The sequence below is a fragment of the Ambystoma mexicanum genome, chromosome 2p, assembly GCF_040938575.1.
Source record: "Ambystoma mexicanum isolate Mex_15411 chromosome 2p, UKY_AmexF1_1, whole genome shotgun sequence".
Classification (NCBI taxonomy): domain Eukaryota; kingdom Metazoa; phylum Chordata; class Amphibia; order Caudata; family Ambystomatidae; genus Ambystoma; species Ambystoma mexicanum.
In genome coordinates, this window is record NC_090923.1 from 1,192,024,003 (window position 1) to 1,192,049,079 (window position 25,077).

At 47.1% G+C, this 25,077-nt stretch overlaps 1 protein-coding gene across 9 annotated transcripts in view; it reads right to left on the minus strand.

Annotated features, from left to right (window-relative positions):
* The window catches only part of L1CAM (L1 cell adhesion molecule), a 791,676-nt gene that overhangs the window by 164,576 nt on the left and 602,023 nt on the right, over positions 1 to 25,077 (minus strand). For all 9 annotated transcript variants that reach the window (XM_069645402.1, XM_069645399.1, XM_069645400.1 and 6 more), the window contains 2 exons: positions 21,819 to 21,924; positions 18,568 to 18,764 (listed from right to left, as the gene is read on the minus strand). In XM_069645402.1, the coding sequence (XP_069501503.1) occupies positions 18,568 to 18,764; positions 21,819 to 21,924 (303 nt within the window). The remainder of the gene's footprint in view (positions 1 to 18,567; positions 18,765 to 21,818; positions 21,925 to 25,077) is intronic.

Consider the following 25,077-nt stretch of genomic DNA (forward strand, 5'->3'; position numbering starts at 1 on the left):
TTCACCTGTTCCAAGCTACTGCCGGTTAGGCTGCAGAGAGCTGGAGAGCCCTTAAATAGAATCCACTGTTGCAGACTAGGGCTTAATTGATCAAAGCTGCCTGAGACTGCAATTAGCTCCACCCTGTTGGCCTGTTGGCTGGGAGGGCCTTTATGAGCTCACTTTGAACAGAAGCAGTTATCAATCAACTGTTTCCACTGGGAGTTTGTACGTGTGCTCCTGTTTGACCTTTCCTGAACATCCTAATTTTGGCTTTTGAATCATATTTGCTGTTCCTGCTTGCAGCACCCTTTCCGGTCTGTTTTTGCAGCCTGCCTGTTTTTGAACCTTTACTTGATTTCCAGCTTTTGATTTCTATAACCTTGTCTTGTTTTGCTGTTAAAGACATTCAGTTCTTAACTGATATCTTTTCTGCCTTTCTGTAAACACCCTTTTTGTAAGCATTTCTGCTTCATAGGCTTGTCCTGTTTCTACCTTGCTTGTCTCTCTTTCTTTCTGCAAACCCAGCCTTTTGAGGTTTTCCTGTTTGTTCCTTGCCTGCAATATTTCCCGACTTCAGTTCATAGTTCTAGTGCCTGTTCTTAAGTACTCTGAGTTTCCTGAATCCCTCATATTCGTTGTGTTGCAAGTGACCTATCGTGCCTTAGTCCTTTGCTTTGTATATTCTGATATTCCAGTCTCTGCTTTGTACTTTGTTTCTCTATCTTGTCCTGTACCTGGTTATTTCTTTCAATGCTGCTTTCTACCTGTATTATATCTTGGTCCACTGTTGTGCCTCTGCTTTGAATCTGTTTACAGTGTGACCCCTGGGTTGGTATCCATTCAGATCAGATAAGGGAAAGACTTCTGTTGCCTTTGCCTAGTCCATTGAAGTCTTACCTGCCTCAGTATATGGTCTCCAGTTTTACCGTTGCACCGAGTACAATTGTGTCTTTGTCACACCTAACTTTGACACTGCTGTATGACCGTTGTTAAGAGTAATCTACTGGTACTGATCTAAGGGCTTTCCCTAATCTGTGGAGACCCCTTATCATATTCCAGTACACCCCTTATTCTGATAAAAGCGTGTTGCCCAGTATATTTGCTTGTCTTTGCTTTGTCTCTCTCTCTTTGCGTACAGCCATCTCCTGCCGCTGCAGTTCCTGTGAATACCGGTTTCAACTCAGATCAGCTTGGTATGTACCCTGTTTCTATTGTATGCTAGCATTGCCTCAGTAATCTCCCCAAGCTACAGTGCATACTGTGACATATAGCCTTTGCCCCGTGCTCCCCAGCTAGACTCCTTACGGATGCTGTGACGATTTTCGACCATCCGCACAGAGAGTGTGCGCTCGCCTGGGCTTTTTTGAAATTTTGTAAGAAATGGAATAATGAGAGATCAACCTCGGAAATGTGTGGAGCTAATCTGCACACATTTTCCTATGCTCGTTGCATAACAAACACATAGTCAAGTGTACTCTGGGGGACACAACCTACAGGCGCAGTCCTCCCTGTCACATTTAGCTGGAATGTGACAGCCAGGAGTACATGAAAGCATCTGAGGAAGGGGGAAGGCAGCACCTTTCTCTGCCATGGCCAGCCTAATTAAATATCAAAGGCTCCATGGATCCGCCCTGCCCATTGTAGTTCTGTGTGGTGGCAGCACATACTGATGGGAGTTATTTGAAGCAGACCTGCAAAGAGACCTGATCACAAAACTAACAAAGGGTAGGAAACCCCAACACCTCTTTGATATGCCATGTGTCAGCTTGAAGCTAGCTTCCACCCCTCTGTATGAAGGGCAGAGAATGGCATGCCTGGTACATGTGTTTACAGTAGTAAACCCCTGCAAAGAGAACCCCTTTTAGAGGAAAGAAGTATGTGATTTGATGGAGACAGAAAGTCTGTTCTCACCACAAATTTCAAGGGAGACCTGCGCTTTGATCAGGAGCCATAGAGAGTTCAATTAACTAAACACTTTGATCCACAACATACAATAAGATGGGTGGGACTAAGTAGTACATGTTGTCACCCCTTACCTTTCCTGTTGCAAAGCACTATGGGTATGACCTCACTCATAACAGAAGATTGTTGGTGGGGACCCAGCATTGTTTCATTAAGGCAGGCTTAGCCTGCACCAATTGTGGGTATCCATTTAGCTTTAAAAGAGGGTTGAGCCCCTCTTCTGGCAGATCATCCGGCGACTTAGAAAAAAGTAAAAAGGAGGACTCATTTGATCCCTGGCTGAAAGTACAATCTGCCTTAAAGGTTTTGCCATTGAAGGAAGGCCAGGATATCTCAGAGGGAAGGAAGATCCATCCCCTAAGCATCTCCCAGGGAACAGAGGGAGATACCAAACTCAGAGGACCCGTCCAGCAGCCCCAGAGCCGGCATCCAGCCAGTACACAGCATGTCCTGCTAGGTTATGCCAGCAAGCTTCCTAGGTGGGAAGTGCCAGAGAGTCTCTGACCAAAGGACAATACCGTTGCCTGCAAACACTCTCCTCAGCTTCGTGCCGTCCGCCTTAAAGGACATTGCATGCCCAGCGAAGAAGCTAGGAGGAGTTCCACAACAAGCACCAACCAGAGTCCATCTTTTAAGGACATTTTCGAGGCAGTCGAGCCATCGAACTTCAACCAGCTGCCCCACTGACTGTTGTGATGCTCCAATCACTAAACCCATCCAAGAAACCTCAACCACCATTTCACATCCATCAACCAACACAGAGACAATAATTCTTGACCCTGAGCCAATGTGTAGGCCAGCCTGCAGCCGTCCATTCAGCCTCGCTTGCCGAATTGCCTGCTGCCTGATACCGCAGCTGTCTCCCATCTTGAACTCTGTCGCAGGAGCTGAAAGGTGTCCTGGAACTGACTCGATGGTGTCAAGCATCAAGATCATCTCAAGCACCAGGTACATTGTGGTTCTGTCCCCCTGGTCCTTCTCCGAAGGCCCCTAGTGACATTTACGACCCTTTGCTTCCTTGGTACTGGCACCAAATAACCTAGAAAAGTTAACACTGATTGCTTTACCGATTATCCTCCTGTCAGTATCCAGAGTGCACCTCTTTCCTTCGTGAAACTGTCTGTCCTCTGCGATGGTTTAGAAACCAATATTCATACATGGACAGCTGGTGCCCCTGAAGTTGATTTCTCACGGATGTCCTGCGCAAAACATCTTCAGAAATCAACAGGTTATTTCAGGTTCTACTGTGAAAACATCCTCACGTATTATGGTGCATCACCTGCTCTATCCCAGTGTGCTACCAGACTAATGTGAAGATTTGATTGTAGACAATTTACAAAATCATTGGTTAGAAAAGTATGAGATGGCCACTGTTAAGAACCCTTTCAAGAGTGTCCTTCCAAGGTGCAAGAGTACACTTCCAAGATTACCCTGCTAAGCTGACCTTTCCAAATTGACAGCTCCAAGAGATGTCTCCCAAGTCAACCCTTTAATGTGGATGTTCCTAGACCAAACCTCCAAGGAGCCCTCAAAATTAGCCCATGGAAGAGGAACCTTCCAAGAAGACCCTTGCAAGAAAAAACTTCCAAGAGTACATTTCCAAAAGGACCTTTTAGGGGAGCCCTTCCAAGAGGAACATTCCAAGAGGAGCATTCCAGGAGGACCCTTCTGAAATCACCCTTTATGTTGATTCTGGCAATGCAGATATTGAACCATAAGGAACTGGCCTTGGTCACGTTAGACGCCAGCAGCACAGCCAAACAACTGGGGTGCTCTTAAATTTTAGACACAACTTGAAACCTACAAAGTAAACACGGCAAGGCTGAATAATAAGATGAATGGTGTCGATACGCACAGACACTTGTGGATTATTTGCACAACTGAAAGGCAGGATATAAAACAATTAAAAGTCTACACCAGTGATACCACAGGTTAGTTTGTTAACCTGAAAGACATTGGAAGGAAAGTGCAGAAAGTTTTGGCACAGCTGGGATTTAGATCCTGGCTTAAGCACTGTCCCAGTGCTACAGCACATCCATAGTCTGCAGGCCTAGAATCCAAGGCAAGCTGAAAAGTTAAGAGCTTGTCTCAGCCATGGGACTAGCTTGAACCTGGCGAGATCGAATCCCGGTAGGGCCGACTCAGCCCTTCCTCTTTCTGAGGCCAATAAATAACACGATAGTGAGTTATAACCGCACCTACTATTACTGTGCCTAGAAGCCTGAACAATTCGGCACGTTACACCAATTAAAAACACGTCATCACCATATTTAAAATTAAACTAAACACAAGAATAAAATATGCGCTTTGGGGGTTCATCCTGAACATGGGATCCAGTGCCAAGCATAACAGATTACATTTAAGGAATGCATATGTAATGAAGGGGAACTCTGTAATAAAAAAAAAGAGAGACTTCACCAAACAAAAACTATAAAAGAAATATTTTAGATGCATGGGCACGTGTTAGTCACTATGTCCATTCTCATTTATGTCAAGAGCAGATAAAATCTGTACAAGTTATATTTGTTGATACGCATGTCTTTTTCATGCCTATTTGCACACTGATGTAGCCCCCCGCACCAGGAGGCGAGGCTTTACTGACTGTGCTCCAACACACATGTTTTTATCATGCCTACTTGCACACTGATGTAGCACCCCACACAATGAGGTAAGGCTTTATAGACTGTGCTCCAACACACATGTCTTTTTCATGGCTGTTTGCACACTGATGTAGCCCCCCGTGCCATGAGGTGAGGCTTTACTGACTGTGCTCCAACACACATGTTTTTATCATGCCTACTTGCACACTGATGTAGCACCCCACACAATGAGGTAAGGCTTTATAGACTGTGGTCCAACACAAATGTCTTTTCCATGCCTATTTGCACACTGATGTAGCCCCCCGTGCCATGAGGTGAGGCTTTATAGACTGTGGTCCAATGCACATGTCTTTATCATGCCTATTTGCACATTGATGTAGCCCCCCGTGCCATGAGGTGAGGCTTTATCGACTGTGCACTCTCGACCTACCCTTAATATGTAACTATACGCTTCAGCCCTACACACCGTGGAATGTGTTATCGCACTTGTGCTGTAACTAGCATCTAGATGCCACAGGGTTTTGTGCACTGCCATAAATCTACAAAATAAATAAATAAATAAATGCTCTACATTTGGATTATAGTGGAAGGGTTAAGGAAGAGAGACTATTTCTTGTGTTTGTTTTTTTAAAAGACACCCTTTTGTCTGATTGGCTGCTTTTTAATCTGCAAATCAATGGGATGTCTTACAAAGTTGCATTTTCAGATTCCACGCTGCATCACTTCAGTGAACATGCATGATTGATGCGACATGTAGGGTCCGATCATTCAAAAAAGGTCTTTCTCGCACGATGAGAAGACACAATTGTCGGGAAAACAATGACAAGACATTTAAGTAGCATTTCCAAACATGCTATTAACATAGGCAAAGAAGGGCATTTTTTTGCCAACAAGCCATTCCTCTCCACAAGGGCACCAAATCGGGCATGCACATGGCTAGGGATCATAATATAAGCGTGCCCTATTACCCTTCTCTCATGCCCAGAGTATTTTTTGATTTTTCTCTTACTTAACTGACTTTTTTACCTGCCGAACCATCATCTAAAACAGAGTTCTTCAAATTGTGGGTCCCAATCCCCAGGGGGGCACGGTCGCATCCCAGGGGGGTGCGAGAGCCCAGCATCAAATGTAAAAAAAATCCTCTTTGATTTGTTTTTTTTTTTAGATTCGAGGAAATGGGTAGGGTGGCTCAAATGGTTGGACTGCACCATAAAATTGTCACGGGCACCAATGAAAAATTGGCCCACAGTTGCAAAAGTATATTCATTCCTTTAGTCACAGACTGTTTTAATATTTAAAAAATATTTATTCAGCTAAATCGTCAAAACTACTAGCTGCATAGTGAAGTAACTCATCAAATTGGCCCAGATTAGCCAAAAAAGGGCCCCATTTTGACTGGCCTACACTAGCATTTTGCATTTTTGGTACGGCCATTGCCCTATTGCCCTATAGGCAAGTCCAAGCCTTTCAGCTCAGCTATAATGGGCGACGGGGTGTCCACTCAGTGGCCCCCTCACCCATTATGGAGGAGCTGAAGAGCCAGACCAATGAAACACTGAGCACTCCCTCAGCTGCTTTTTCCAGCTGAAGGAGTGCCCCTGGGCTGGCTGAACTGTCAAAGGGAAACACTGTTTCCCTTTGACAATTCAGTTCCCCAGCTGCACATGCTCACTGAGCCATGCAACGCTGGGGGCATTTTACTTCGCCAGCCTTGCATAGCTCATTTGAAATGCTGGCTGGGGCAATGCTTGTCTGTATGTGCGAGGGGGAGTTCCTGTGCCTCCTCACACTTACGGACAAGGCAACCTGGAGCGGGGCATTTCAGCACCCATGCGCAGGCCCCTGCAGAAGGCATGTTTATGTTCATATATTTTTTATTTAAGTATGCGTATGGATGCGTGTATGCTTGTGTTATGAGTGAGGGTATGGTGATGGGTTATCGTATGATGAATAGAGTGATTGCTGTGTGAATGTGTTTGTGTTTGTTTTGGTCCGTTGAGCTGATTTTGGAGAGTGGGGGGGTAGAGAGAGGAAGGAGGGTTGTACAACAAAAGCATTTTAAAACTGCTAAAATCAGATCTCCTTCTGAGGTGCTGCAGAGCCCAGGGGACAGGGATGGTATATTTTTTTTACTCGATATCTATCATAGATGTCCAGTCCAAAATACCATGTTTTCCCCTTTGACCCCCCCCCCCAGCACCAATTGCAAACTGTTTGGCTTTTTAACCATTTTTCATTTTATAGTACGCTCTAAAATGCAACATTTTAACTCATTATTTTTAAAGAATTCATGGGCAGAAAACCCACCACAACAATTGGCTCGGGCTCCCACGCTGCGCTCAGTCGAAATGGCATTTTTTGTAGGAAATATTTATGCCCTGCCACTTAAAAAATTCACCAGCTCCCACTGACACTCAGACTGTGTTGGGAACGGGGTGAGAGGAGCCCAGGGACTGTGGTGGGAGCAGGTTGGGCGGGAGTCATGGGATAGTGGTGGGAGCAGGGTGGGGAGAGCCCAGGGTCTGTGGTTGGGTGAGAAGAGCCCAGTGACTGGGTAGTAGTGTGATGAAGGAGTCCAGAGACTGATGGGAACAGATGGGGGACCCCAGGGACTATACTGGTAGAAGGGTGTGGTGACGGGCCGCAATAGTTCATAGCCGTTTGTATATACTCGCCATTTGGCATTTTTGGAGGGAACTGGCCTGCCCAAATTTTGCTCAGTGGGGGCCGAGGCCAAATAAGTTTGAAGACCACTGATCAAAAGGCTTACTAGGAATACACATATCAAGTGCCCACCCTTTTAGACACTAGGTTCCTCAGTGCACAGTGTCACAAGACAGCCCGTTTCCTATGTAGGTCCCCTCGTAAAATTGGCTGTGGGCTCCATGGACTGTTAGTGGGGTATGGCTTGCTCTGCCCTGGGCTTGTCATAGGTAGTGTAAAGCCTTTAATGGCCAGACAATGTGCCTATAATGCAGTACATGTGATTCAGATGTTTCTATAAACGGGCATGGGTACTGCCTGACTACCTTGGATAGTGAGCGCTACATTTGCCAACATCAACTATGACCGAGTGTGTGAATGGTGCATCCAATTCCTTCCTGAGAGAAAGTGCAGGAAGAAGCACAAGAAGGTTGAATGTGGCAGTGCCCCCCCACCACAACCCCAGTAAGTGGATGACTGACAGAAGTTTGAAACAATGGAACCCTGTGATTGTGATGTGAAGTATTCCCCTGAGCACCCAATGTTCCATATAAGCAGAGGGTCTGCATCCGAAGACACAGAAACAGGTAAGCGACGCGCACACACGCTGTACCCTGGATGTTGCAGGAGCGACAGCACTCCTCCTGGGGCACTTCCTGTTATAGCGGTCGTGTGGGATCACGCAACCACTGCAGTCACCAGTCACAGGCCAGGGTATGGAGCCTGTGGCAGCGGCGGTGGAATGGCCAAAGAGGATGGCAGCTCTAGTCCTGGGCAGGGGCACCGGCAGCAGGTGACACAACATCATGTAGGCAGCGTGCTCACCCACATTTGACATCACGGGCTAAGACACATTGAGGAATTTGTTTTGTTTTTTTATCCTCCCACACACAATCTTTGAAAGCTTTATCTATCTTATTCAGCAACTGTTTCGAGAAAGCTAAAGGCAATGACTGAATAATGTACAACACTTTATAACCTACTAACATTATACCTATCCACTCTATGCTCTACAGTACTACCTAGACTAGGCTTCATGCCGCAAAGAACACCCGCGGTGGCGCAGTGTAAAAGCTGATTACGACAACACTGAAGAAGGTGATAACGGCAAATCTGTATCAATGAAGCCATTAGATGCCCATCCAAGACCGCAACACCTTCAAGACATTGTCCATCACCCACAAATGCCTATCCAACACAGCCCCACCACCTCTCGCAAAAACCGACTACAGTACACACAAGACCCACGAGGACACCATATACTGACCGTCTACTCCTTCTCAAAGTTAAACGTACAAAAGCCAGTGGTTCCAACGACCCTAGCTAGCAGCCAAACAATGGAACTCCCTCCCCCCGGCACTCAGAGCGGAACAATCTGACTGGGTTTTCCGAAAAGCACTAAAAACACAGCTTTTCTCCCAATCTGTAACATTTCTTGTGTGTGCTGATGTAATTGAAAAGATTTGATGTCATTCATAACACACATTACGTGTACCTGTAACAACGCCTGGATGCCTTTGAGCTGTTTGTGTGCGTTATAAATGAAATAAATAAAATAAATAGATTACCTGAGTTTTACTTTGCATTCTGGGGCTTGTAGTCCCGAGTATTAAAAGGTGAAAGAAAAGTCCCTGAATGCAAAGAATATAAGCTGGATTGAATGGCCTACTCACACACTGGTGCACACATTCCAGGTTTGAGGTCATCCCCTCTTGGCAGAATCCCTCACTCGATGCTACATCCCGAACACCTCTTTGGTGTGTTTGCGTCCCCGGCCCTCGCCCCCCCACCACCGTTTCCTCAGCCCCTCTTTCCAACATCTCCAGCTCTGCATCCATCCCTCTCATGGACGCTACGCTCCGCAGAGGGAGGTGACTGCTGCAGCCTGCGTCCTGTGCACAGAGAGAGTGACAAGTGGGAAGTGTGCCCTCTTCTCAGTGTGACGAGCGAGGCGGCAAGGCAGTGAGCTTGTGCACAGCCCAGAACACCGAAGGGAGAGACTGCAATGCATCTCTCCTAGCAGTTTCATATTACATCATCCTTAGGCAGCTGACCAAGAAACGGTTCCCATGGAAACACGAAGGTCTCATAGCTGGAAAATGATGCATGGAGGTGGAGCTTTACCGCAATTAGGTGAGACGGGGAACCATCACAGCTAAATCACTGTGCAACACCTAGACACTGGGGTTACCTGGTCTGCTGCTCGCTCACTATTCAACGTGGATGCTATCATACTGCCTGTGTGTTGCAATGTGATTATGTAGCTCTGACACCGATGCGCTGTCACATGCTCTCAAGTCACTGTGTAACACTGAGTCCCGGCATTGATCATGTAATTATAATTGTAATTGTTTATTTGTAAAGCGCTTATACACAAGTGAAGTGATTCAAGGCGCTTCAAGGCGGGAAGGGAACAAGGGAATACAGAGTCATTCTTAGGCTTTGGAGTTTCCGAATGATCTAACAAAAAAATGACTAGCAAACTAGGCCCGACGGCATTACTACTACTGCAAGTGCATGGCGAGAAAGGGGACAGGAGAGGGAGACGAACATACACTCCTTAAACTAAGGTACTAGGCTAACGACGTTTCAGAGCAATAGTGCAAGTGTGTGACAAAGAGTGAGGTGATAAGGGGGGAGGAGAAGGAGAAGAACATACAGAAACAAATAACAACCGTACTTGGCCTGGGGAACTAGGCCTAGCACATTCTAGGTAATGTAAGTGCGCAGACAGGAAGTGAAAGGGAGGGTGAAAGGAACAAATGCACCCAGTTCAGCAGGGCCCTGGGTTGAGTGCATAGAGGTTACCCTTCTCATGGAACTTATTCCAGAAGTGCAGTAGTGGCGTGCAGAGGACTGGGGGAAAGTGCGAGGACTGGCAGGAGAGCCTGAGACCCGTGTGGACCTGGAGGTGCACCAGGCGACCAGTCCCCAAAACTGAGCCGAGTTAGGGAAGAGAAGGAGGAGGGAAGTAGGCAAGAATAGAGAGGAGGTTGTCAAGGGATAGGGAGAGAGAATGAGGAAGAGAAGGGGAAGGTCTTGAGCAGTTTCCAGAACTTAAGGCGATCCGGCTCAAGATGGAGAGAGGCAGTGCTGCTAAATTGCTTTGCTGCAACACAGATCAAGGTATTTCCTGTGTGCTCTAATTTCATTGCGTAAAAATTAGATCATGGGGTTCCCTGAGGGGGCTTAAGTCATAGTGTAACATTGATATTCTGAAGTTCCCTCACTACTGCAAAGTTATTGGGTGGCACTACAAGCACTCAATTCCCAGTCTACTGCTCAATCCCTGAGAAACACCGACTGGGACCTTGCACATCCATCTGTGCTGTGAAACACTTTAATACGGGGACTCTGAAATTAAGTAATGCTCCTAAATCACTGAGTAACTCTGAGATCACGGGATTCTGCACGTGCTGGTATGTTTTTCAGCAGCACCGGGACTGTGTGCCTTGTACTGCAAAGTCACTAAGTGCGCGGAGGCGCTGGGAATTCTCAGTCTGCTGCTGTGTAAAACTGAGGCTCATGGATTCACTGCGTGTGCAGGTAGGTCACTTAAAACAAGGGACCCTGTATAAAACAAGCCAATATGTGCCACGCGGACCCTGGGATTCCCTGCATGCTTCTAGGTCAATATGTGACACGCGGATCCTGGGATTCCATGCATGCTGCTTGGTCAATATGTGCCACGTGGACCCTGGGATTCCCTGCATGCTTCTAGGTCAATATGTGACGCGCGGACCCTGGGATTCCATGCATGCTGCTAGGCCAATATGTGACGCACGGACCCTGGGATTCCATGCATGTGGCAGTAATTCACTTACTTCACTTACTGCCGCCTGATGCTCTTTTCCATACTACTCATGATAAACCCTTATCGGGGAAAAAGCACATCTGTGCTTGTTGGCACTCTTTGAGCAACAGCTGCACTCCATAAAGAAAGTAGGGGTTTATTGAGCACTCAGAACTATGGGTTGCCGCGCCTTTTGTCTCAAATCTCAAATGCACTGGCAGCCGGTAGGTAGAAACTAGAAGGCCCGTGCTCGTGGTGCCTATTATGTATGTCCTGGTATCTTGGTTTTAGTTTCTACTCAATTGGCGCTTGCGCTGAAATTAATATACAAAAACTTCTTGTCCCCACTTAGGTGAGTAGGTCGGGAGAGTCCACAAAATTCATTGTTTCTAATTGGTTTTTATTTGATTAAATCAATTTCTCGATGAGTTCACTGTGTTTAACACAGTGAAGTCTCAAGGTGTAGTTTACATTGTTTAACAGGTGGTGCTGACACGTATTTCGACCGTACAGGTCTTTATCAAGGCTGGTGGGTGTCTGTCGTCACTTGGATTGGGGTTGGAGTGAAGATAGATATCTTGGGAGCCCAACGATGTCCTGGGTTGTTGGGTGAGCGGCGGTTTAAAACCCAGGCTCCTAGCAGTAATCAAGGTTAGTACCTGTGATCAGGCTGTGTTCGACTGTCCCAGTTACCCGTCAGATCTTCGCTCCAACCCCAATCCAAAATACAATAATTGTATTCTCACTGTGTTGCAACTAACCAACGATGCACAACCTTGCAAAGATAAGCCTGCCGTTCCGTCCATGTTACCAAAATTGGACAAGGAGGTTTGTAATTTACTTGTGTTTCCAATCTGTTCGAATCCCTTCTGGGGTACTAGAGGTGTGGGGCTGATTGATGGTATAGAGCCGAAAATTCATCCCCGGACCACTGGTGCCCCAGAAGTTGATTCGTCACACACTGCTCTACTATCTGCTTTGCTTTTTTACCTCTCTCAGGCACCGCAGTCCGTCTTCCAACACCCTACACTATGATCTGCCCAACACAAAGCCTTCAGCAGACTCACCCCTTAAGTCCACAATTGAGTAGTGACAGTATGTGCTGTGTGGCTCTAACCACTCAGCGATTGGTTGCGGGATTTGAACTCCAGTGAAAGTCCTTCTGCAGTCTCTCATTTATACTCTTTGAACCTTCATTCAGTTTGGCTAATCAGGCTCAGAGGAAACCTCTCTTCCTGGCAAAAAAGTTACATTCTAATTGATAAGCGGTGAAGCATTTGGCAATTTTTGCACATTGGGATCACCAGCTCCCCTAACCCTGGTTGTGGTCCAGGTCACTAGTCCAACTGTTGTTGAATCATTTTCTGGTAGTATATGGCAGTGTATTTGGGCACCATCGTAGTTGAATAAATGATTAAATGGTCGAATGCGATTTGATCACTGGCCGGCCCATTATCCTGCAAATTCACTGAAATGGAAATCGTTGTGCAACACTGGACCACATTTTACAGCACATTGCGAGCATTGTACCATTAACGGCTACATTTTCAATTCGCACTTTCCATGTACTTGTTGGCAAAATATATTTAAGTTGAATGTCTGCAAATATCTTTATTGATTTGTATTTTTTCAAGTCCTCTGGCATTTCATCCTCTTTGGCTGCAACTGATAAAACTTTCATTTTGGACAGTTCTGTACATAGCCGGATAATCCCCCCAAATGCCCTGGGATACATCATGATATCCTTATCATGTAAAGTTATGTTTTAGAGAGGATTGTGGCTTTGAATCTCAAGTTTTCATTTTATATTTGTAAATCAAATGGATCAACAAAGACCACAAATAATAAAGAAAATTGGCAAATTTTTCTAGTGCAGCTTGTCTCATATTCTGAACCCCAGAGGTGTTCATTAACAACATGGCCCGTGGTTTATTATGCTGACTTTATAGTAAACTAAGATTAAATGCACATTTGGCCAGCATTCCCCACCGATTGGCACCCTGCCAAAGTCTATAGATTCATTTGTAGGGAGTGCGCATAGACCGTGCTCAGGAATGAGGTCTGATTAATACTCTTGCAATATGTTTTATTTTGACGTGGCAATTTGCAGAGCCAGCAATTTTAAAAGCGGAATCAAAACTGGATGACTTTCCTGACAACCAATGGAATCTTTGGCAACCCTGGGAGTTCCATTATCACGGTGCCATTTGCAAAATGCACTCCTCCTTCGACAAAGCCTAGCGGGTCTATTCTTTGGTAATGGTTTCACCAAAGTCAATGGGCATCATTCTGATTTCGGTGGTATTCCAGTGGTAGTTCTGTGCAAGTACCACCTGACTCAGTTTCTGTTACCGAATTACCGCCAGACTATGCAGATTATGAGGGGGTGGCATGGTAGTGATTGTGAGGAGTTTGACCTTTCGCACTGGGAGACTGCGCTCACACTGGCTTTTTGATTTTTTGATAATAAAAAATGAATGATGGGATATCAAACACTGAGAAACATGTGAGGCCATTCCACACACATTTCATATGGTCACCACACGAAATGCATAGTCAAGTGTACTCCGGGAAGACACAGCCTACAGGCACCATCTTCCCCTGCCATATTCAGCTGGAATGTGACAGCCACAGGTCTTCAAAGAATCCCAAGAAGGGGGAAGGCACACCTTCCTCCAGCCATGGGCAGCCTAATTTAAATATCAAAAGCCCCATGGATCTGCTTTCCCTTTCCCATCTGACTGGTGGCAGTGCATACTAATGAGGAATAATTAAGGCAAGCCTGGAGAAGAGGCTTGGTTGCCGGAACAGACAACATCTAAAAGCGGGGCTTACACCCCTTTGGTATGCAATGTGTCACTTGAAGCTAGTTCCCACCCCTCTGTATGAAAGGCAGTGAATGGCATGCCTGGGTCCATCAGTTACTGTAGGTACGCCTGCCGAGGGACCCCTTTCAGAGGGGAGAAGCATGTGATTTGAGGGAGACAAGAAGTCTGCTCCCAGCACAAACTTTAAGGGAGACCTGCACTTTAAGCAAGAGTCACATAGGTCTCAGTTAACCAGAGAGACACTTTGATCTACAACATACAGGGAGATGGGTGGGACTTAGATATATGCTGTTGCCCCTTATCTGTCCCGTTGCAGAGCGCTCTGGTCCTGACCTCATGCATAACAGAAGATTGTTGGTGGAGACCCAGGATTGGTTCATTAAGGTAGGCTTAGCCTGCACCAATCACTGGGGCCCAATTTGCTTTAAAAGAGGGCTGAAATCACTTAGCAGATCATCTGAAGACTTTGAAAGGAGTAAGAAGGACTCATTTGGACCTGAGTTGAAGGTACAGTCTACCTTACACCTTCTGCCAGTGAAGAAAGGCCAGGAAATCCAAGAGGGAAGCAAGACTACTGCCCTAAACATCTCCCAGGGAACAGAGGGAGATACCAGACTCAGAGGACCCATCCAGTAGCTCCAGAACCAGTACCCAGCCATCACACAGCGTGCCCTGCTAGGTTCTGCCAGCAAGCTTCCTAAGTGGGAAGTGCCGAAGAGTATCTGAACTAAGGACCAGGCTGTTGAAAGGCGGACACAAGACCTGCGAATAAGCTAGGAGTGGCACTCAAGCATCAACCAGCGTCCATATTTTAAGGAAATGTTTGAGACAGACGAGCCCTGGAACCGAATCTGGCTGCACCACTGACTGTTGTCATGCCACAGTCACCAGAGCTATCTGAGCCGCCTCGACCAGCTCTCCAGATCTGCCAACCATTACAGAGACAATGATTCTTGGCCCAGAGCCGCCGTGAAGGCCAGCCTGCAGCCGTCCATCCAGCCTTGCTTGCCGAACTGCCTGCCGCCTGATACACGCAGCCGTTTCCCATCACAAACTGTCTTAGGTGTTGCTGAGCACCCTGAAACTGCCTTGACGCTTTTGAGCATCAAGGACCTCTTAAGCACCAGGCACATTGTGGTTCTGCCCCACCTGGTCCTTCTCTGAAGGCCCCTAGAGACAGTGATGACCCTTTGCCCCTTGGTGCTGAAACCAAATAACCTTGAACAGTAAGACTGATTTCTTTACCAAGTACCCTTCTGTCAGTATCCCGAGTGCATCCCTTTCCTTTGTGAAAATGTCTGTCTTCTGTGTTCCTTTACAGGGTGGGTTGTATTTTGTAGTGTGCTAGAAATGTCTGTTGTAGTAATAATGAAATAGATATTTGTATACAACCTTGACTGGACAGTCCCTTTTATCATTGAGTAATAATTGTATTTTTGCTGTGTTGCAAGTAACCAACAATCCACGACCTTGCAGAGATAAGTCTGCTGTTCCATCCACGCTACCAAAAATTGGACATGGAGTTTTATAATTGACTTGTGTTCCGATCTGTTCGGATCTCTTCTGGTGTACTAGAGGTGTGGGACCGATTGATGGTTTAGAAACCAATATTCATCCCTGAACCACTGGCACCCAGGAAGATGATTTGTCACAGTGATAAAGCCCAGTTTTGTAGTGTATATTACTTATACTTAATTCACTTGTTGTCAGCAACAATTGTCACTGGCAGGGTTAACGCCATTTATTACTGCACCGCCAAACGTCCAATGAGCGACACTGTTCCTTTACTGATTTATTTTTTTATTTGATAACATACGATTGCACCCCAGGTATCTCGCCTTCTGTCAATAGGGGACAATGCGTATTTTGTTAGCTTGTACCTTACAAGTGGTTAAGGGGACTACTCTGCTGGGGACTTTAAAGGGTTCGGCAGTTTACATTGGTAATTAGGGTGTGTATGTATTTCCCATTGAGACATAGCGATTTGCATAAAAGCAAAGAGCATTATGGGAACATCATAATGTCCAGAATTTTGAATGTTAAACATTTAGTATAGTGAGTGCTTCAGTAAGGAGCCCTTTCAACTGAATAATGGACTCTTCTGTTTTGATTGGTCACAATATTCACCCTAATAAAGAGAGGCCTGTAAATTGCAGGACATATATACTAGTGTTGGACAGCTGCAACACTGCATGTGAGGCTGAGTCTTCTGAAATCTTTTTGAAAAAAGGGTTGTTAGTGCGTGCAATGTAACAAGCAAACTGCTTTCAGAAGAGTAGGCAGCACTCCCGGCTGAGTCTTCTGAAAGTGGTTTGATTTGAGGCAGCGGGACCTGGCAGAGTCATGTGCTGGCCCCTGGTTCAGGGGAACGGAGTGGCGCTCTGCAGCAGGATCTGGCAGAGTCATGTACTGGCCCCTGGTTCAGGGGAACGGAGTGGCACTCTGGCAAGACATCTTTTGCCAGTGTGCCGCTCAATCTTGTTCCGGCCCATAGGCGTTGCAAGGAGGGGGCTGTGGGGGCTATAGCCCCGGGTCTTTTGGTTGTAGCCCTGGATAGAAGCTCAGGGGCTACAGCCAAAAGGCGAACTAGCCCCGGGTCCCGCCACTCCCGACATTAGCGTAGCCCCGGATCGTTTCCAGACCTAGCAACACTCCGGCCCGTTCCCTGCAATGCTTGAGTGCCAGTTTTCTCATTTCCTAGTTCATTTTTACATTCTTTTCTTACATGTATGCCCACCTTTAATAATGTAACCTGTCATAGTTATGTTGACCCTCGCCCTATATATGCCAACACAATCAAAGGACTGACAACATTCTCAAAAGGTTTATAAATTAGGCAAGGGAAACATTCCAAAGAATTAGGATCTTGCTGAGAGAGCCCTGTCCACCCTACCCTATTGTACCATTGACACATAATGAGTCTCCTGCACTCGCATCCTCTCTGTAGCGCTCATCCACATACCAGTTCAATATGGGCGGCTAATAGGGACTTGGCCACCCTGATCCTCCTTCGTATCGGCTAAAACGCACACGCGCATTTTAAACTCCCCTGAGGATTTTCCCAAAGCTTGGACTCCAGTACCCAGAGTGCGTTCACCTATAGCTCTTAGAGACCATACCAACGCGAACAGGTGCTATATAAATGACCATGGGCCTCATTACACGGATAGCGGTGAACCATGGCGCTATTCGCGCCATGGTTCATGCCGGTAAAATACCGGCACCGCCTTGGTGGAAAGGGGAATTCCCGCCCTATTCCAAGGTTGGCAGGGTGGTAATTCCCCCTTCCACCATTGCCCTTCCCCGTTCCCATTTTTGACCCATAGGGCTCTATGGGAATGGGTGAAGGCGCTAATTACAGTACCGCAAATTGCGGTACCATAATTAGCTCCCTGGTACCTTTGCGGGTTGGTTTTTAACGCCTGCAAAAAGCAGGCGTTAAATTCCCCAACCCGCAAAGGGACCTCGTAGTAAGGCGGTAAGGATTTACTGGTACCGGTATTTTAAACCCTTACCGCCATCCGTGTAATGAGGCCCAATACCATTACATCCAAGGCCCGCCAATAACAACACGTGCTGTGTACTCTGGCAGAATATCTAACTTTTTTACAATAAGAAATCCTTGGGGGAGAGCAAATCGCTCAGAGTAACAATTGAATGATTTCTCTCCGCATCTACTCTGCATCGGGGTACGGAGACGCTGTGCTACTCCCAGTCAATGGACAGTTGAAAATTCATCATCAAATTAAAATCCGACCAATTATATCGTTTTTGAGAATCCTATCCCAGCTAACATGAGATCGCTGGTGGGGAGGCTTGCACACCTACTGGAGGATGTGGGGGCAGGGGGGGACGGTGGAGAAGAGTTATCACAATCCTTCTCTCTGCCCAATGAATTAAGGGCACACACAATCCTCTTGCTGAACACCCTGGCATTGCTACGCCTTAAATATGTATGCTTTTGGCCAGTGAAATTCTATTGCCCTCTGTCATAGTTCAGAAAAATCTCATCGAGGCTGTGCTCGGATGTGTTTCAGAAGGAATACACCGCTGCCCAGCACAGACAAGGCATCATTACTTGCTCTCTTAGGCCAGTTATTTATACTGCTACCATGCAAAGGGGTTGTTGCCCCCACAAATAGCACATTTGTGTTTTTAGATTTTGCCAACATAGGACTCAGTCCTAGGTATTTCAATTAACATTATTGCCTTTGCTCCTTTTCCCAACTGTTTCCCACCAGCCTCCAAGAGCTTGCCTGCTCCCAGCCTCAACATTGCACCATCCATCTTGTCCACAGTCCTCTGGAAGTCCCACGCCTTACCCCTCGCTCAGACCTTCAGGTGCTCGTGTGGCAGCACCAGTCTCTGATGACAGAGGAGCCAGCCCCACGTTGCCAGGACATGTTCCACACTCTGGTTTGGGCTGCCGCCTTGGCACCATCTACTGTTCAGATTCACAACCAAACCTTTTGGGCCAAATTCTGAGCACTTGCAAAATCATAAATGTTAACTTTTAGGGTGAGCCCCTCCAAGGAGAAACCTTGGCGGAGACTCAGAATGCAGCGAGAAGCCACAAGATGCAGTGAACCCAGCCCCGATAAGTAGATCAAGAATCAGATCCCTTGGGATCTACCTGTTGATGAGCTAGAGGGTCCCCCTACCCCTGTAGTTCAGTCGTAGACCCAAGCCGGAAACTTACTTTCAGCGATGAGGTTTATTTCCGTTGAAATGGCGGTGCCCAGGTCGTTGCTGACGTAGCAGCGGTATTTGCCCCGGTAGCTCTTCATCACAATCCCGTTGCTGTTGGCGATGGTCATGGTGCCGGAGTTCTCCCTGGTCTTCACCCTCGGGTCACTCAGGGGGTCGAAGAAGGTGCCGTTCTGAGTCCAGCGAAACCTAAGTGAGAAACACAACAGCTGAAGGCCTGAATGCATGTTCTGCCCTGAAGATGCAGGAAGTGGACAGGGAGGAGGGAACTGGTGGGTACCAGTTTTGTAGAGTTAGGTGACTTCTTCGTTCGGTCTCATCCTTCGTACAAGTGAAATCTTGGTTCTGTTAATGTACGAGAATGCAGGAAGTGCCATGATAACTGGTCCCCTTCGAAGCCATGATGGGGACGGTCCCCATATATATAACGGGCCACCCAACCCTAGCAAAGATGTGTGGCGGTTTCCAAGGGGCTGCACCAATGGTGGCCTAGGAACCAAAAGAGGCCCTGCAAATAATGTTGAAAGTGGCCCTATATTACACATTTTCAGCAAGCCCAACCCTTTTCCCTATGTGGAAATAAAATAGGTTACCACTCAAAAGAGGCCCAGAGTGCAGGATATGTCCCTGTAGGCCAGTCCACCCCTGGGCTGCACACTCGCTGCGGTCCCTTCTCTAGTCTTGTTCTCAGAAACGTGGACCTGTGCTACTCAGCTTACTGGCATGCCCTCAGAGGTTCCATGTCATTTCATTGTGGGATGCTTTTTCACAGGGTTTTTTACTGCAGATTTTTCAATGAAAAAACTCAGCGAATTTTGAATTTTTGGGGGGTTCCCCTCCAAACCCCCATCCACTTTTATTTTTTTATATGATCCCGAACACCCACACCCCAAATATATATTATTCAAACCCCCTCAAAAAATGAGATGAGTTTTTTTTCGTTAAAAAATCCACAGCAAAAAACCCTGTGAAAAAACATCCCGCGATGAATTGGACGTTGTACGCCGCCAGCACCATCTCCTGTCTTGGCAGAAGCCTCACCGACCATTAGCATGCCTATGAATGAAAGCAGCAGGGCATTAAAGTGTCGGCCGGTTCATCTACCGCCCTCTCGAATTATCATGAACAGTTTGCAGGCCCTCATGATAATCTCAAAAACCAGGAGACGGCACATTGGCTGGGGAGAGGGGCTTGGTGCAGAGTCTGGCCCCTAGCTGATGGCTGGTGCAGAACCCACTGGCCCAGCCCAGAACCAGAATTCAGTCCATACAGACGTCAGCGTCTGGAGCTCCCGAGTGGCCCCCCAGTGGACAACTTTTAACTTAATGAAAACAAAGTCATTAGCCAAAGATGGTCCATAACTCCAAGTTTATGGGAGTAAAGAGGCAGGACGCAAAGCCACTAAAGAGAGCGATGCCATAAATCCTGTTCTGAGAATATGTGAGTGCCTCAAATTATAATGAGGAGGAGAAGGGAGATGTAGTGAGGGAGAGGGAGAGGAAGGATGCAAGGTCATGAGTGGAGGCAGGAGGGTGCAAGCAATGCAGGGGGTTTGCAGGGAAGGGCAGAAGAAGAGAAGAAGAGAGGGAGGAAGAAGTAGAGGGAGGACAAGATGAGTGGGGAGATAAAGATGTGGATCAAACGGGAACATAAAAGAGAGGAGAAGAGGAGAGAAGACAGGAGGGAAAGAGTGAGAGAGGATCAGTGATGGGAGGAAATAGCTCAGGAACCTAAAGTGGATGGCAGAAGGGGAGGCGAGAGGAATGGAGAGAGAGTGGAAACCAGAGGAGGAGACGTGAGGGTGAGGAAAGACGTCTCAGCCTCGGCATGCAAGCTAGCACGAAGGAGACGAAGGAGTGAGGAAAGAAGGAGCGAAAAAAAGGAGGGGCAGAGGGAAAGAGGAACAAACAACAAAGCAATGAGCTCGATAGAGGAGAAAAGAGAACAGGCTAGGGTGGTCCAGACCGGTGAAGAGGCCTGAATGCCCACACTTGGAGGCCTAGTTGTAGGCTCTCTTCTTTCACAGCTCACATCGCCCTGGACCCACCATGTGGCAGGGCAGAGTTTGTTATGAGTTGAAACAAATGTTGTGCACAGCCAGAACACCACATGTGCAACCACACAAGCACGCCTATAGGCACCGCCCAACTGCATACTCACCTGCGATATCTTAATAAGCCAGCTGATTGGACGTGACCAACTTGCGGAGGAGGGAGGCTAGAGTGTGACCAATGGTAACGGGGGAGACCCTGGGACTAGGAGTACTGGAGTCACCATCAAATTCACTGAAAGTAGCTCCTAAATCCACATTTCTTCGAATCCAGCCGACAGGGACAGACCCACAAGCAAGAAAAAAAAGGGGCTGGAAGGAAGGTGCCCCCCCCATTATTTCGCAGACCATTACTGGGAACTAGAATACATTGACTCATTTACAACGAGTGTATGCGAAAATATAGATGGGGGGTTGGGTTGGGGTATTCATTAAAGTGGGGGATGTGTGGGGTGCTGCTCGGGGTATTTATTTTCACATAAATTAGTTGTAAAAAAAAATCAGTGTTTTCGGGTTCGCTGTCTGATGCGTTGTTTTCACGTAGATCTGGAAGGAAGACAGATTTCGTGCAAATGGGGCGATACCGGAATTTGTGGCTCATCCAAGTGTCAACAGTCAGTGACAGAGGAAGACGATTGGGGTGATGGCACACGCAGGGGTCAATGGCCGTTTGGAAGGTGGCAGCCACCCAGAGAGCCAACAATTGTGGAGAGGTGGCAGAAGAAGTTGGCAGCCAGCCCAAGGGTCAGGCAGGCACATCCTTAGAAAGTGGCCAATGTAGTGTACTGTTAGGCATCCATACTTCGCTGACACACCATAGCCCTGATTCACACTACGTTTTCCTATGGGATTGCGCCATTATAACACACTTCCATGAATCAGGCCCCAAGAGTTTCCACACAATCTGACCATCTAATGCACATCGACGGTGGGTCACTATTTGGAGGTATGGTCCGCCAGGCTGATCCAGCCTGCCAGTGTCCCTTCTGGCTTAACCAATGTAGACTTCACTATGGGTTTGCTCCCACACTATAATCCCCCCCCCAGCCACCTCCCGTGTCAGACCACCTATGAGATTTTGAATACACACACACACACACACACACTAGCCTGAATGCTCCCCTCGCCTTACAGAAGAGTCCTCTCTTAGGGAAAGTCCCAGACGTGTCCCCCCCCCCCCCCCTCCGACTTACATGAGGTTCTCTTGATCCTTGGCTTCGCACTGCAGCTGGATGTCATTGATGGGGTACACCACGTATGTTTCGGGGGACTGCTCGGTGATGCTGGGTGGCATGGTCACTAAAGGAGAGGGAGAAAGAGAATGAACCAAGCGCGCAGGAAGCAGCAACAGACACAGTCAGCAAGGTGGAGCAGGCTCCCCTGGGCCAAGAAATGAATTGAACGTGGCATTCGTGTTTTCGTTGTGTCCCTTCTGCCCCCCTGGCACTCTGACCTCGGGGGATCCAGAGCAGCAGGGGTGGACTGGGACCCAAACGTGGCCCCATGTGAACCATTTTCAGCAAGCTTAACCCTCTTCCTTTGAGAACATGTGGAAATAAAATAAGTTACTACACAAAAGAGGCCCAGGGTGCAGAAGCCTGCCGGCAAATCTGCAGAGTTCCCTATAGGCCAGCCCTCCCCTGCAGAGGAGCCATTCAGAGATCAGAGTTGTGACTTTACAGCCAGTGAGTGTCAGATAAGGCTGCCACGCTGATAGGAGTCCTCGCGGAGCCAATGACAGACACCCGGGCACATCACAACATTGTAAGCCTTGCCTTATCTTATTGCTGGTGTGCATTAGAAATTAATAAACAAACAAACAAACAAACAAACAAACCTGCTTGGATGTGCAGTGGAAACCAATAAGCTTGAGAAGCGTGGCCTGCACTCAAGACGCTGGCCGGGTAACAAGGTTGTCATCCAATGGAGTTCTCCATGCCGACTGGACAAAGCTACACACATGGTGACCTGACTGTGAACGGGCATGTGGCACCAGGGCAGAGAGTTGCGCACTAATGCGTGACGGCACTGCAGGGCTGGCACCGCATCTCACCAGCTCTGGACGCCACGCTCCCAAGGATGGCATGGCCTACTAATGAGATGCTAGGGGTAGGGGCAGGCTGTTCTCACCATGCCCTTGGCAGGGCGAGTCGCCCGAGTAAGGTGCTGTGCTACATATAATGAACAGCGGCGAGAGCATCAGTGTGTGGGCTGCCCCCACAGGGGAGAATGGGAGAGGAAGAGAGAGAGAGAGAGAAAGAAAGAGAGAGAGAGAGAGAGAGGGAGAGGGCGAAGGAGAGGGAAAAGGAGAGGGAGAGGGAGAGAGAGAGAGAGAGAGAGAGAGAGAGAGAGAGAGAGGAAGAGAGAGAGAGAGAGAGAGGGAGAGGGCAAGGGAGAGGGAGAAGGAGAGGGAGAGGGAGAGCGAGAGAGAGAGCGAGAGGAAGAGAGAGAGAGAGAGAGAGGGAGAGGGCGAGGGAGAGGGAGAGGGAAAAGGAGAGGGAGAGGGAGAGAGAGAGAGAGAGGAAGAGAGAGAGAGAGAGAGAGAGAGAGAGAGAGAGCGAGAGGGAGAGAGAGCGAAAGAGAGCGAAAGAGAGCGAAAGAGAAAGAAGGAAACGGGAATGGGGAGTAAGCAAGGGCTAGAAAACGCGGAAACAAAAGGAGAGAGAGAGGAAAAGAAAAACAATGCAAAGAAGAACAAGAGTTGAGGAAAGTGTCAGAGAGCAAAGAGTGGGGGTGGAATAGAGAGAGGGGGGACTAGGAATGGGGATAAAGCAAGAGGAGAGAAAGCATGGGAACAGAAGGGACGCGAGAGAAAGCGATAGATAGAGAGAATGAAGGTTAAGAAGAACAATAGTTGAGGAAAGTGTGAGAGAGAAGAGTGAAAAATATAGAGAGCATGGACATAGCAATGGGGAGAGAATGTGCAGAAACAAAAGGGATGCAAGAGCGAGAGAGATAAAGATGGGAAAGAAGAACAGGAGTTGGGGAATTTGTGAGAGAGGACAGAGTGGGAGAAGATAGAGAGAAAGAAGGAAATAGGAATGGGGAGAAAGTGTGGGAACAGAAGGGACAAGAGAGAGAGGAAACAAAAGAGAAAGTTAAGAAAAACAAGAGTGCAGAAAAGTGTGAGAAGTGGGAGAGGAACAGCGAGTGAGAAGGAAATAGGAAAGGGGAGAAAGCAAGGGGGAGAAAGTGTGGAACCAAAAGGGATGAGAGAGAGAGGAAAGGCAAAAGAAGGGAAAGAATAACAAGATTTGGGGAAAGTGTGAGAGAGGAAAGAATGACAGCGAAATAGAGGGGGGAATAGGGTGGGGAGAAAGGAAGGGAGAGAATGCGGGAAAAGTAGGATAAAGTGAAGAGGGAAAAAGGAAAAAGGAAGGAGAGAGAGAAAATAGAAGGGTGATGAAGAAGGGAAAAAAAGGACTACAGAAAAAAGGAAGACCAGCGAGACAATGTGGAAGCAGGACACAAAAGAGCCCCATAATGGGGAAAAGAGGGTGTGAATGTTAAAAAGAGAGCATTAGAGTGCAGGACAATAATAGAGAGGGAAAGAAGGAAAGAGGAGGTGCAGGGTGCAATAAGAACCCCACCTTTCGTCACATCGGTTGTCCCTGAGCCCAGAAGACATCTGGGACCAAGCAGTAGAACCATCTAAATTAGCACTGGATTAAATCACCTATTTATTTAAGGTTCAGCATTTTCAAGACAAACCAGTCAATGTTATTTACATACGAAGTGGCATTAAACATGGCGATTAAAGGTTACATTAGAAAGCAACATTTAAAAAAGGTTTTACCCTCACAAAATGACAATACTAAATCAGACACAAAGACCACAACCACAAGGATTATTTTCACAACAGAGGCTCTACATATAAGATGCTTCTTGATCTATCAAAGTCTCTGAATCTACAGCATACATATCGACTTTCTAAAGTCATTTTGCATATGCTTTTGCGGCGTAAGCCTTCAGATACATAAAACCACACACTACAGAATGTTTAACAACATGTCAACACACAGCGCCATTAAAATGAACCGAGGAAGTAAACACAGTGCAGTATGAATACATTGGATTGGTTTGTTTTGAAAATGCTGGACTTAAATAGCCAGGTGATCCAATCAAATACTGAGCCAGAAAGTTCGTTTTTTTACGCAGAATCATTGTTTTTTTCCGTTGCGTTTCTCATGCATAAGGAAAGCAGACAGTAAAAGGCAGAGTGGGAGAATGTTGGAGGAAGAGGTACAAGAAAGACAACAAAGATGGGCACGGAAGAAAAAGTAAAAAAGAACAAGAGGAAAGAGTGAAGACCACAGAAGCAAACAAGAGAAGGAAAGTAAAAGGGGAATGAAAAAGAGAAGGGAAGGGAACAGAGATAGGAGCGAGCTGAGGAAGGGAGAGAGAATAAGGAGGGAAATGGACAGAGCGAGCTAAGAGGTGACATAATGAGAA